This window comes from Lontra canadensis, unplaced genomic scaffold (genome assembly GCF_010015895.1).
Source record: "Lontra canadensis isolate GAN:19392208 unplaced genomic scaffold, GSC_riverotter_1.0 scaffold82, whole genome shotgun sequence".
Taxonomy (NCBI): Eukaryota; Metazoa; Chordata; class Mammalia; order Carnivora; family Mustelidae; genus Lontra; species Lontra canadensis.
Window position 1 is genome coordinate 2,345,237 of NW_022631076.1, and position 13,141 is coordinate 2,358,377.

The 13,141-nt window shown below is 37.8% G+C and overlaps 1 protein-coding gene across 2 annotated transcripts in view; it reads right to left on the reverse strand.

The window, feature by feature from the left end:
- WDR7 (WD repeat domain 7) overlaps positions 1–13,141 on the reverse strand; it is a 367,645-nt gene that overhangs the window by 286,426 nt on the left and 68,078 nt on the right. For both annotated transcript variants that reach the window (XM_032882427.1, XM_032882426.1), the window contains exon 13: positions 8,396–8,591. In XM_032882427.1, the coding sequence (XP_032738318.1) occupies positions 8,396–8,591 (196 nt within the window). The remainder of the gene's footprint in view (positions 1–8,395; positions 8,592–13,141) is intronic.

The following is a 13,141-nucleotide window of genomic DNA, read 5'->3' on the forward strand; positions in this document are numbered from 1 at the left end:
CCAGAGTCATTCTAAAAGAGGACGAATCAATTTTGAAAAATAACCCCAGAGAACACCAGAAACTTAAATGTCAACAAAATACATGATTTCTATTGTGTCTTTGAGCTAGTACCCAAACACCCAAAAATATTTTATTCCCAATGCTGAGTATTTATATACATGTCATTCAAGTTTGCCCCGGCCCTTCCTTAAAGGGCTTAGCTACTTTTCTTTCCAATAGTAGTCCTAGAATTAATTCTTGGTGATTTTTTTTTTTAAGATTTTTTTTTATTTATTTGACAGAGATCACAAGTAGGCAGAGAGGCAGGCAGAGAGAGAGAGAGGAGGAAGCAGGCTCCCTGCTGAGCAGAGAGCCCGATGCGGGGCTCGATCCCAGGACTCTGGGATCATGACCTGAGCCGAAGGCAGAGGCTTTAACCCACTGAGCCACCCAGGCGCCCCGATTCTTGGTGATTTTAATATTAACACAAATCAGTGTTTTACTAACCAATTTATTGAGTCTTGACCAATGTATTTTGGAAGGCAAAGCATGAGAAGGAGCTGCTGCCTGCAACTTCTTGTGTACGTATAAAAAAAAGAGTATGTATACTCTGAGAGGATTTATGAGTTTAAAAATGTTTGAAAATCACCAACACATATGATTCTTCCATATATTCTGATCTCCTGGTTCTCTGAGTTCCTCTACTCCAGTAAGTTTTACCCTACACTTGACTCCAGCCAATGGTCACATTATAATCTTCTCATTATCAATAAGTAAATCCTAACGTGATCCCAATTTCAAAAATGATACTGTCCAATAGCAGCTCCCTATACTTCAATTCTCTAACCCAATAGTTCCTTACTCAGCACTGACTCCCAACAATTCATTCACCCTGCCCTGTCCCTCATTCCTTAAGTCCCATAAACTAAAATTCCACTGTCCGTCCTCATAAGCATAGCTCTGTTCTCATCTTACTTTTTTGTACCAGCCAAGCAAACTCTAACCTTGGTTGACTCCAACTCTCCAGCTACTCCACACCTGTACAATGAGGATGGATATGAATGAAGAACATGCTGAAAGATCCACTTGAAAATCATGACCACTGATCTCAGGGGTCCTTAATAGTAACCACATTTCCACAGATCTTTCATTTTCCTACTTTCCCGGTTCATTATTTCATAACTTCTCTCTCCTCCAATCACCAAAACTCCACTTCCTGCCCTCACCTGGGTGAAAACGTTTCCTAATTCATTTAGAAAAAAGCAATTAGAAGGCGCCTGGGTGGCTCAGTTGGTTAAGCCCCTGCTTTGGGCTCAGGTTGTGATCCCAGAGTCCTGGGATCGAGTCCCACATCGGGCTCCTAGCTCTCCAAGGAGTCTGTTTCTCCCTCCCCTCTCATGCTCTCTCTCACTCTCTCTCTCAAATAAATAAATAGAATCTTTTAAAAAAAAGAAAAAGAAAAAAGCAATTAGAAAAGAAGTTCTACCAACTCCCCCCAGCGTATCTTCACTCACATTACTCATAACTACACATGAACTATCCAGACGCCTACCTAACCCACTTGTAGCTTAAAGTCCATCCCTCTCTTATCTGCCCATGGACATCATTTCAGCAACTGTCCCCCTTCTCTTCATCTATTTCCCTACCTACTAGATCCTTCCCACCAGCATACGATCATTCCCATCAACATATAAACACGCAGTTATTTGACCTGTTTAAAAAAAAATTATACAGACCAATAAAAACAACAACACACTTGCCCCAGTATCTCTCTCCAGGTGGTATCCCATTTTTTATATCATTCTCTATATAGCTATCTGTATTTGCTACCTACAAATTCTCCTCTTCCCATTTTCCTTTGAACTTACTCAAATCACATTTCACCCCAAACACGCACAGAACCTACTCTCCTTGTTGTTAGATCTGATATTCAGTTCTCAGTTCTCATTTCACTATGATTTACTATCAGCTGCACTTGTTCCTCTTTTCTACCCCCTGAAACACATGTTTTTCACTTGGCTTCTAGGCAGCCACACTCTTCGCTTCCTTCTTCCTGGAAAGTCCATTTTAGTCTCCTTTGCTGCTTTCTTCCACATCACAGAAATATATCTAAACCGTAGAGTGCCCCGATCATTATCTACCTGCATCCTCTTGGTGATACATCCAGCATCATGACTTTGAGTATCTTCCACATGCTAAGAATCCCCAAATTTAGATCACCCACTCTGATATCCCCAGCTTGAACGTTAGATGTTACTAATTAACATCTCTACTTGAATGTCTAATATTCAACTCAATATTAAAAAAAAATTTAACTCTTATTCTTTCCAAAATCTGCTTTTCTCATTGTCTTCTCAATGTCTAGAAATAAACTCCATCCTTTGAGTTGCTCAGGATGAAAGCCTTGGAGACATCTTTGACCCTTCTCATTTTTTATGTCCCTTATCTAACTATCAGCAAATCCTATTCAATCTCCCTTCAAAATATACCCAGAATTCAAACACTCCTCACCAGCTCCACTCTGGTATAACAATCCATCATCTTTTATTGCCTAGAGGCAATAGCATAAAAGCTAATCTCCCTGCCTTTACCCTGTAACCACCTTCAGGCTATTCTGGAAAAAATGATAGTGAGGACAAAAATAAAATCAATAAAACCAACCCAGAACTGACAGAGATTTTTTAAATAGCAAACAACAACACTGGAAGTTATTATACTTGTATTCCAGATGTTCAAGAAGTTTGAATAGAGAGACATGGAAGATACCAAATGACCGAAATCACACTTACAGAGATTAAAACTCCAACGGCTCAGATGAAAAATATACTAGATGGGAATAATGACAGATTAGACATTGTAGAAAAGAGACTAATAAACTTGATAACCTAGAACAGAAACTATATAAAATAAAACACAGAAAAAAAATACTTTTTAAAATGAAAACACCACCTGTGATCTGTGAGCAATTTCAAATAGTTGAGTAAACACATAGTTAGAGTATCTAAAGAAAAGAAAGACAGGGAAAGATCAAAAACATACTTGAATAAATAATGGCCAAAAGTTTCCAAACTGGTTGAAAATCACCTACCAACATACCCAAGAAGTACGACAAGCCCTCAGCACAAATATGAAGAAAACTACAATCTAACTTCTCAAAACCAATAATAAAAAGAAAAAGAAAAATGTTAAAGCTGTTGGAAAAAAACAGACCCAACACATATAAAGGGACAAAGCTAAGGGTGACAACAGATTTCTCCCTGGAAATAATGGAAGCAATAAGACAGTGGAGTATTAAAAGGAAAAACAAAAAAACAATTATCAACCTAAAATTCTCCAACCAGAAAAAAAAAGGTGAAGATGAAACAAAGAGTTTTCAAACACACAGAAGCTGAAAGAATTCATCATGCATAGAACTGCCCTATAAGAAATATTAAATATTAAACAAAAGGAAAATCATTCCAGATATAAATTTTGTCTCAGGAAACAAACAGAGGGTTGCTGGAGCAGAGGTGGGTGGGAGGGATACGGCGGCTGGGTGATGGACACTGGAGGGGGTATGTGCTATGGTGAGCGCTGTGAACTGTGCAAGACTAATGAATCACAGACCTGTCACCCCTGAAACAAATAATACATTACATGTTAATAAAAAAAAAAAAAGGAAAAGAAAAAAAAAGAAATTTGGATCTATACAAAGCAACAAAGAGAAATAGAATGGTAACTAGATGGGTAAATATGCAATATTTTCTTTTTGTTATTCAAATTTCCTTAAAAGGGACTATTTAAACAAATAAAAAATAGAAAGAAATAATGTTCGGGACGCCTGGGTCGCTCAGTCAGTTAAGCCACTGCCTTCGGCTCAGGTCATGATCCCAGGGTCCTGGGATCGAGTCCCACATCGGGCTCCTTGTCCAGCAGGGAGCCTGCTTCTCTCTCTGCCTCTGCCTGCCACTCTGCCTGCTTGTGCTCTCTCTATGACAAATAAATAAATAAAATCTTTAAAAAAAAAAAAAAGAAAGAAAGAAAGAAAGAATGTTCCAGGGCACCTGGCTGGCTCAATCAGGGGAGTCTGCAACTCTTAATCTCTGTGTTGTGAGTTCAAGCCCCATACTGGGTACAATTACTTAAAATTAAAATTAAAAAAAAAAAAAAAGGAAAGAAAAGAAAAGAAAAAAAGAATGTTCCAAAATGAGTGAAAACCATGAGCAACAATATGGATGATATAAAAGATAAGAAGTGGTAGAGAATGGCCCAACTATTCTTGAGTAGAATTATTCTTCACATAGAGCAACCGGTCTGGGTAAAAGAAATAGAGAGAAAGACAAAGGTAGGAAGGTACCACAATGTGAAGGGCCTTGTCTTAAAGGCCATAGGAAATAAATTATTTTGTTTTCATTAAGACCGTACATGGGGGCATGTGGATGGCTCAGTCAGTTGAGCCTGTCTTTGGCTCAGGTCGTAATCCCAGGGTCCTGGGATCTAGCCCGGCATCCGGATCAGGCTCCTGCTCAGTAAGGAGTCTTCTCTTCCCTCCACCTCTCCCCCGGCTCAAGCTTTCTCTCTCTCTCTCTCTCAAATAAACAAATAAAAATGCAGATGCCGCAGACTTTCAAGTTTTATCCTTAGAGATTCTAACTCTTTAAGATTTTATTTATTTATTTGACAGAGAGATCACAAGTAGACAGAGAGGCAGGCGGAGAGAGAGGAGGGAGCAGGCTCCCTGCTGAGCAGAGAGCCCGACTCGGGACTCGATCCCAGGACCCCGAGATCATGACCCGAGCCTAAGGCAGCAGCTTAACCCACTGAGCCACCCAGGCACCCTTAGAGATTCTAACTCTTAATGTCTGGGATACAGCCCAGAAATCTGCGTTTAAAAAAAATTTAAAAAGACCATACATGAACCAAGTGTTGTTGCTGTTGTTTCATTTCCTAAGATTAATTTTCCAGCAGAGTACAGATTGGATTAGAAGGTAAAAAAAGAAAACAGGAAAACAAATAAAGATAGCCTCAGTGAGAAAAATATATCCTAAATTAGTCCTAAGAGCTCTAGCTGGCCAAATCTTTTTTTTTTTTTTTAAAGATTTTATTTATTTATTTGACAGAGATCACAAGCAGGCAGAGAAGCAGGCAGAGAGAGAGGAAGGGAAGCAGGCCTCCCGCTGAGCACAGAGCCTGACGTAGGGCTCGATCCCAGGACCCTGGGATCATGACCCGAGCCGAAGGCAGAGGCTTTAACCCACTGAGCCACCCAGGCGCCCCTAGCTGGCCAAATCTTGTTGCTAGTTATTTGATTAATTTTCTAAGTATCTAAGATGTGAAGGAATAACAATTTTCCTGGCCTCTGCATCACTATTAATTGTTACTACATATAATAAAGATGAAACAAGTAAAGAACAAAAGATTCTGGACTTCTTTCTAATGAAATTTTATTTTACCAGCTTCAACTTCATTTCATTAGGAAATAAATACTGGAAATAAAAACTACCCATTTGAAGGGAAAAACTAAAAAAAATGCTGCATAAGAGTATAGGTATTTTTAAGTGTTTTTAAGCTAGAAACATCAGTAAAATTCAAAACAATAAACAGAAAATTACACACTATGCGTGAGTACTTTAAGTGTAATAGATCTTCATTTGTAAAAATACATCCCCAAAATGCTAAGAAGAGGGATAAAGTGTCTCCTCAGAGTTTAAATACATTTCATACATCAAACCTTGGCTGAATCTGATTTATTTCGCTTCATTTTTTATTTATTTAATAAATAAATAAATTTAATAAATAAATAATGTCAATACCTTCAGGATGTGCTTTACTCTCTCCCCTGGGGCCTTTATATCACTAGCTAAAGCCTGAGCAGCAAGGAAGAAAAAGGAATGTATATATCCTATTATGGTTAGTTCCAAAATAAATTCTGCTTCTTTATATTTTGATTTAAAAATGGCACACTGACTGTTTACCTAAATCTTCTTGAAGGTAAGATAATTGTGAAATTTCAATATTATATATATATATTGTGTTTAATCTAAAATGGGCTTAATTGCACTAACCTGGTTATAAGAGTAATCCCTCCAGGACACCTACACACCTATACTTGGGAGCTATTCATCATCTTCTTACTGGAAAAGTAACTGTCTTTCAGTAACATCTCATTTGCACAGAATTTCATATTCTTTTTTTTTGAAGATTTTGTTATTTATTTAACAGAGAGAGACATAGTGAGAGAGGCAACACAAGCAGGGGGAGAGAGAGAAGCAGGCTCCCCACTGAGCAGGGAGCCCGATGTGGGGCTCGATCCCAGGACCCTGGGATTGTGACCTAAGCCGAAGGCAGCCGCTGAACGACTGAGCCACCCAGGCGCCCCACATATTCATGTTCTTTACAAAAGTGTATTAAGTACCTGAAGTATTCAGGTATCAATTATTTATCTGAAAAATTCAGAAAAATGACATTATCTTCCTTTATAACGTTATTTTAACTATTTATTTTATTTATTTATTTATTTTAAATATTTTATTTATTTATTGACTATGACAGAGAGATCACAAGTAGGCAGAAAGGCAGGCAGAGACAGAGGGGGAAGCAGGCTCCCTGCTGAGTAGAGAGCACAATGCAGTGCTCGATCCCAGGACCCCGGGACCATGACTTGAGCTGAAGGCAGAGGCTTCAACCCACTGAGCCACCCAGGCGCCCCTATTTTAATTTTTTAAAGTCCTAGACTAGTTTACCATACTCTTACATTTGCACTATATCAACTGTTAACCTTTATATTATTTTAAAATAGTGCTTTCTGAACATCACTGCTGTAAGAACCTACTTTCTTTAACAGTAACCCTCAAATATTTCAAAATGTAGGTAAGATCATATTCCCAAGTTCAATAAAATAACAAGAAAAGCAGTATGTTTGTTAAGTAACATTAGTAGCAAATATAAACACGTGTGCACACATGCACACATAAATTTCAATTTCACATACACATACACATATTTATAAATGTCTACTATACACCAGGTAAATATTATCTCATTTTATTCTCCCAGCAGTACTATAAAGTCGACACTGTTACAATCTCCATTTTACGGAGGAGTAAGTTGAGAGACAAAAGTCCAGTAAATTGCCGCAGATCACACTGCTAGCAAATGGCTGATCTTAAATCCAAACCAAGCAGTCAAGATTCTAGAGCCCAACACAAACTGGGCACAAAACCAGCAGGCAGGAAAGTGCTGCTTGGAAGAGAGGGTATCACAAAAAGGAATACAAAAGAAACAAAGTTACATATGCACTATGGCAGCAGTTTTGTTTCTAAAAATGCACAGAAACAAGACCAGGAAGAAATATGCCAGAATGTTAATATTTATCACTGAACACTGAGATTTCAGTTCGTCTCTCTTCTCTTCTAATACATTTGTGCATTTAAGTTTTAACAGAAAGCATGACCCTCTTTATAATCAGACAAGAAAAATTAGATGCAAAAGATAAGAAGTCTGACACTCTTCAAGAATGTTCCGTCTTGGCAAGATGCCTACATACTACCAGTTAAAACATGGACTATAAATGACAGATCCCTGAGGGCTGTGACTACTTGTGACAGAAAGACTCAGCAGAACTCCCTACTGCACCACAGGACAGACAGAAATATGTATAGTGTCTGATTTGGGAAAGGACTATTTAAAACAAAGAAAGAGGAAGAAAAGAAAAGTGAATTAGTAGAAGTATTATATAGTACAACTAGGGCTTTAATCACTGATAGAAGATGACTTAAGTATAAAAGTAGGATAAAATGTATTTTTAAAACCTAAAACAATAAACATTAGTTACATACTTAAAAACTTCCCAGGGAAAACCATAAGATTCTATGTATAAACATTGGACATAATTGTGTGTACTTCTAAGCTACATGTTACTTGTTCTACATTATGCCCCCTACGTAAAATCTCTGAAACTTGAAGTTCTAAATGTTCTCTCTAGATCTTAAAAATTTCGTTTCAATTAACTCCTATAATCAACTACTCCATATTGCTTTTCTACTGTCCAAATAGAAGAGAATTTTTTCTTCCTCCATTGTTTCTGAACTTGATACAAAAATGGTTTCCTTAATCTTACTTACAATTTACTTCATCAATTATATAGAAATCATTTATTTTTTGGTCTACTGTCTGTCCTAAACTGTATTGTCTTCAGCTGCATTCCTTTAGAGATCAGTAATTTACTCTGAAGTATCTGGCATAGTACAAAAAATGAGAGGACGTTTAAACAGGTCTTTGATGACGAGAACACAGAAAAAGCAGCGATCAGAAGTAAAAGTAGCAACTTTTTACATTTAGGTCACTTTTCCTCTTTTTATAAAAGGTTTTTTAATACCCAGGAATTCAAATATACCCATTTAATCTTCTAGTCTCTCTCTTAACTCCTGCTCTTACCAGTATCCATCTGCCAGACGTATACAGAGCCATCTGAACACCCCACGACTAGGTAATCATCAGAAGGCCTCCACTTGATGACGTGAATGGGGAAGAGATGACGAGATGCCAGCATAATGCATTTCTTCTCCCGCAGACTTAGGAGTCCCACTGAGTGGTCACTGGCTACAGAACAGATGCAGTGCTGTACTCTTGCCTAAAAAGGAGAATAAACCTTAATTATAATTAGATTAAATTCAGAATAAAATGGATCTGATCCTCAATAACGTAAATCAAAATTAATTGTACATCTAACACTGCTGAAAACCAACCACAGTATTAAACTCTGTTGAGAAGTGGGTTCCTTCCCATTACACATAAAACACCCAGTTCCATCGTGACAATACTTGGAGAGATGCTAAACGAGTCCTAGATTAAAGCTGGAAAGGGTGCCTTAGAAAATCTGTTCAAATGTGAAGACGACCTTACTGACATGATCGCAGTACAGGCACAGGCAAAGCTGCAAAGAAATTGATCTGTTATTATGCGTTCTCTTTCCACAGTGTGAACTTTCCTTTGTTGGCTGCTACACTGGGCTTTCTGCAGTGCTTCTTTCTGTCTGTGACTCTGGCATTTTGGACCCATGTTCTTCCCTACTCCTTTGCTCAGAAACAATGCCCTCCTGGTCCCTCAGCCACAATCACGCCTCCCAAGAGCCACGGGGATTTGGTATTATGTGTAGGTGTGTCTCCCGGCTTCTTACAGTAACAACAGCAGGTGTGACACCTCCACTAACACAACAGCCACCTAAACATTCTGCTGTGTATTCTCTGTTCATCTCTAGTGTGTGCCCTTCAATTCCTTTTAAAACAAGATGGAATATAAATAATCAAAGAACAGTAAAGATTTTCACTAGCAGCAGAAAATGGAAACCACAACCTAGACAATTAAAAATTACGGTATTTAAAGTTTTGAGAATGTATAAGCTATTTACAACTTAATCTTTCGGTGATTTATTGGATTAGTCTTTCAGTTCATACTGAGGTGAAACCATATGAAAACAGCCACACATCACTGGTTATATTGTGAGTAATACTGAGGACGAGGCCCAATACTGAATGGGAAATGCTGACAGGATCAAATGAAAAGAGGTAGGGATGGACAAAAGTGCACAGAAAACAAAAATTACCGGTGTTGACTTTAACCATGGAACTCCTAAGAACCTTTAACATGCTGATGAGAACAGAATTCTCTCTACGAGGGGAATATAGTATTGCTCATCTTGAAGTTTATTTGACCAGGGTGATCTTAGAAGACCGAGTTTTGGAGGAACAGCTTTTGGGGAAAGCTGCTGTAACTGGTTCCTTTCATGTTCTGGCCACAAGACACCTAGGCCTGAATTTTCTACCCAGCACAGTTGGCGGGGGAGAGGGACACGCACTTCTGCAATGTGGACTCAGCCTCCTCTAGTTTCTTCTCTGTTTCTCTTCATCATTTCATTTTATTTTATCTTACTCCATCATGTTTATTTTTGTAAACAACTTAAAATCAACCATTGAATGAAGCAGACATTAATAAAGACAGTAAGATTTAACTACTTTGTTCTTAAATTCAGATATGTTAACCTTTTATCCTCTGTTAGCTTTATTTACACTTTTTGTTATACAATGATTTAAACATTATAATCAGCATTGCAGATGTTTACTAATTTTTTTTTTTAAGATTTTATTTATTTGTTTGGCAGAGAGAGATCACAAGCAGGCAGAGAGGCAGGCAGAGAGAGAGGAAGGGAAGCAGGCTCCCCACGGAGCAGAGAGCCCCATGCGGGGCTCGATCCCAGAACCCTGGGATCACGACCGGAGCCGAAGGCAGAGGCTTTAACCCACTGAGCCACCCAGGCACTCCCAGATGTTTATTAATTTTAAAAGTTAAAAAACAAGTTCAGAAAGATGTTATAAACCTTATTAGGGGCACCTGGGTGGCTCAGTGGGTTAAGCCTCTGCCTTCGGCTCAGGTCATGACCTCAGTCAGGGTCCTGGGATCGAGCCCCCCCTCAGGCTCTCTGCTCAGCAGGTAGCCTGCTGCCCCCTCTCTCTGCCTGCCTCTCTGCCTACTTGTGATCTCTGTCAAATAAATAAATAAAATCTTAAAAAAAAAAACCTCTATTAAAACATCATATAGAATTTTCCTAAACATTTAAACTTACTCATTTCATGTTCCCTGATAAGCACTCAACTATAACATAAAACATGATTCTTCCTTTGAAAAGATATAAGAACTGAGGGGTAGTTGACTATGGCACAAAAGAATTACCTTTAGAATTAAGCATTAATCAAAATAAAGTGGCAAACTACAAAAAAATCATTTAAATATGGGAATGTTAGAATAAAACGGTAAAAATGTATCTGTGATGCCTTTATTTCAGACCATATAAAATATTTATGAGTTCCACCAGACATGCATTGCCAACCAAAGATAACAGTTTAATACAATGAACGCTTTGCATTTCTACAGATTACCATTAGTAATGACTTTGTATTTATCAAACATATTCATCATTCAACTCACAAAAAGGGATGCTTCTACATTAATGGTTAACTACTACTACTACCATTCAGCAACATTGATCTGCGAAAAAGTGGGTTATTTTATCTATTTCTCTTGTCACAGGAAATAAACATTTATAGGGATCTTTTCCTCTATGTATAACTTACTAAAAAGAATAGCTCCTAGACAACATTTCTTCCCATCTGTCCAAGTTCTTTAATCAAGCGCCAATCTGCCACACCGTGCACCACACCTGCCACTACTCGTGACTCTGCTACTTTGACTCACAAGCTCCTCAACTTCAAAATGAGCTGATGCTTAAGTGATGCCACATCCCTCACTAGCTGATCGCTGGCCCTCAAGTCCACAGTCATCTCATTAGTGTCCACATGCACTCTTGGCACTCCATTTCAAAGGGGCAGGAGTTAGGGTGAAGTTTACTCAACAACAGGTGAATTTCCACCAGTATCCTTCACAATGTTTGGTGCTCTTTAAGCTACAAGCTATGGGCAGATTGTAACGTCTGAGGGGATACAGAAGTACTGACCGCCACTGACAGACACGTTCTCTCTGCCAAACGTTTCCTACAGAGGTTCATAACGTAGCAGAGAGACGATTGCAGGTGTTCATCCCCATTTCTATGACAAACTTGACCTTCAGGTACCAACTCCCCAGGGGAAGTTTCAACTTTCACCCTCCCATTTAGATCCAGGTGGGTAACTTCAAAAATCCAAGAAAATGTAATCCATCCTCAAGGAAAGACTTAAAAACCCTACATTCATGTTATCACTTTTGTTGGTAAAAAGTAAAGGACAAAGCAAATACCAAATAATAGCAAAGGATCTCCTTTTAAAAAGTAGACTATGTAGTTTTCTGAAGGGGAAAAAATAACTGTAATTCAAAAAATTCTAGCTTTTCATTTCCACATGATGTACTCTAACACATATACTTACATAAACATACTTTGAGGAACAGTTCTATTCCTCTTTCACATAGTGCAATAAGGATGAAAATAGGCAAATGATGTATCCCATCCCCCCCCCACACACAAAATATTTGGCCAAACTAAAAATGATATATAATCCCTGTAAATGAAAATAAGCATCCAAAGAGTTAACGCTAGCTTTACTGTAATAAGCAACAGTCTGGAAATAGCCAAAATAATCAAGACTGAAAACAAAACAAAACAATCAATATTGCTAAGCCCAAGAAAGCGTAGTTATTAGAGGTACTTAACTCACAAGAAAAGATGGTTCTCTGCTTTTTAAATATGGATTAAAATAAATCTAATTTTTCTTCTTTCAAAAAAATGCTAGTCCAACTCGTGTGAAGAAAACTTGCCTAGAGTGGAAATAGCCCAATACAGTAAAACCTCATTAATTTTGATTCCACTAATTAATTGTGAGTTGATGGTTACCTTCACAGGCTGTGTGAAAACAAATTAATGGTATAAACAAAGCAAACGTCTTGCCTATTTAAATGTAAAAGGAAAAAAGACCATTCTCAAGCACCACTTTGGTATTAATTTTAATTCAAACAATGAACAGAGTAATGATAAATAATTCTCAGCTATCTGTTAAATGAAAGCACTTAAAAGATTTGCTAAAATGCAATTAACTTGGTTTCTTCTTATCTGTCCTCGAAATTATTAAAGAAGCACTTCTTAAAGAATATTTAATAACTCCTATCTCTGATTTAGACCCAGCTTCCCGACAAATGAATTGAATTACCACAATTCCTTTATTATTAAATTATTAAATTCCAGGGATCTTGGTTATTGAACATCTATTTCACCTACAATGACTGATTCCATAATTTGATTAATTCCATTCTACTTTACTTTGCTCCATTTTCAACCTGGAAAAAGTCACCTAAGTGTGACTTAACATCAAGGACACTGTAACGGGATAATGCAGAAGACATTTAAATTGTGTGATTAAAATAACACAACAAAAAATGTGAACCTCGTGCATTTATGCTACTGACTTTGATCCCACACCTATTCGTTAAAAAGACTTTGTGATGTATTCCTGTTGTATATATATTTACAAATTATATAGGCACTCCTGTGCCAATATACCATGTACTTGTAAAACATGCACAAAAAATATGTTTTAAGAGAACAACTCAGAGGGAGGCCTGCGTGGATTAGTCAGTTAAGCGTCTGCTTTGGCTCAGGTCATGATCTCGGACTCCTGGGATTGAGCCACACTTCGGGCT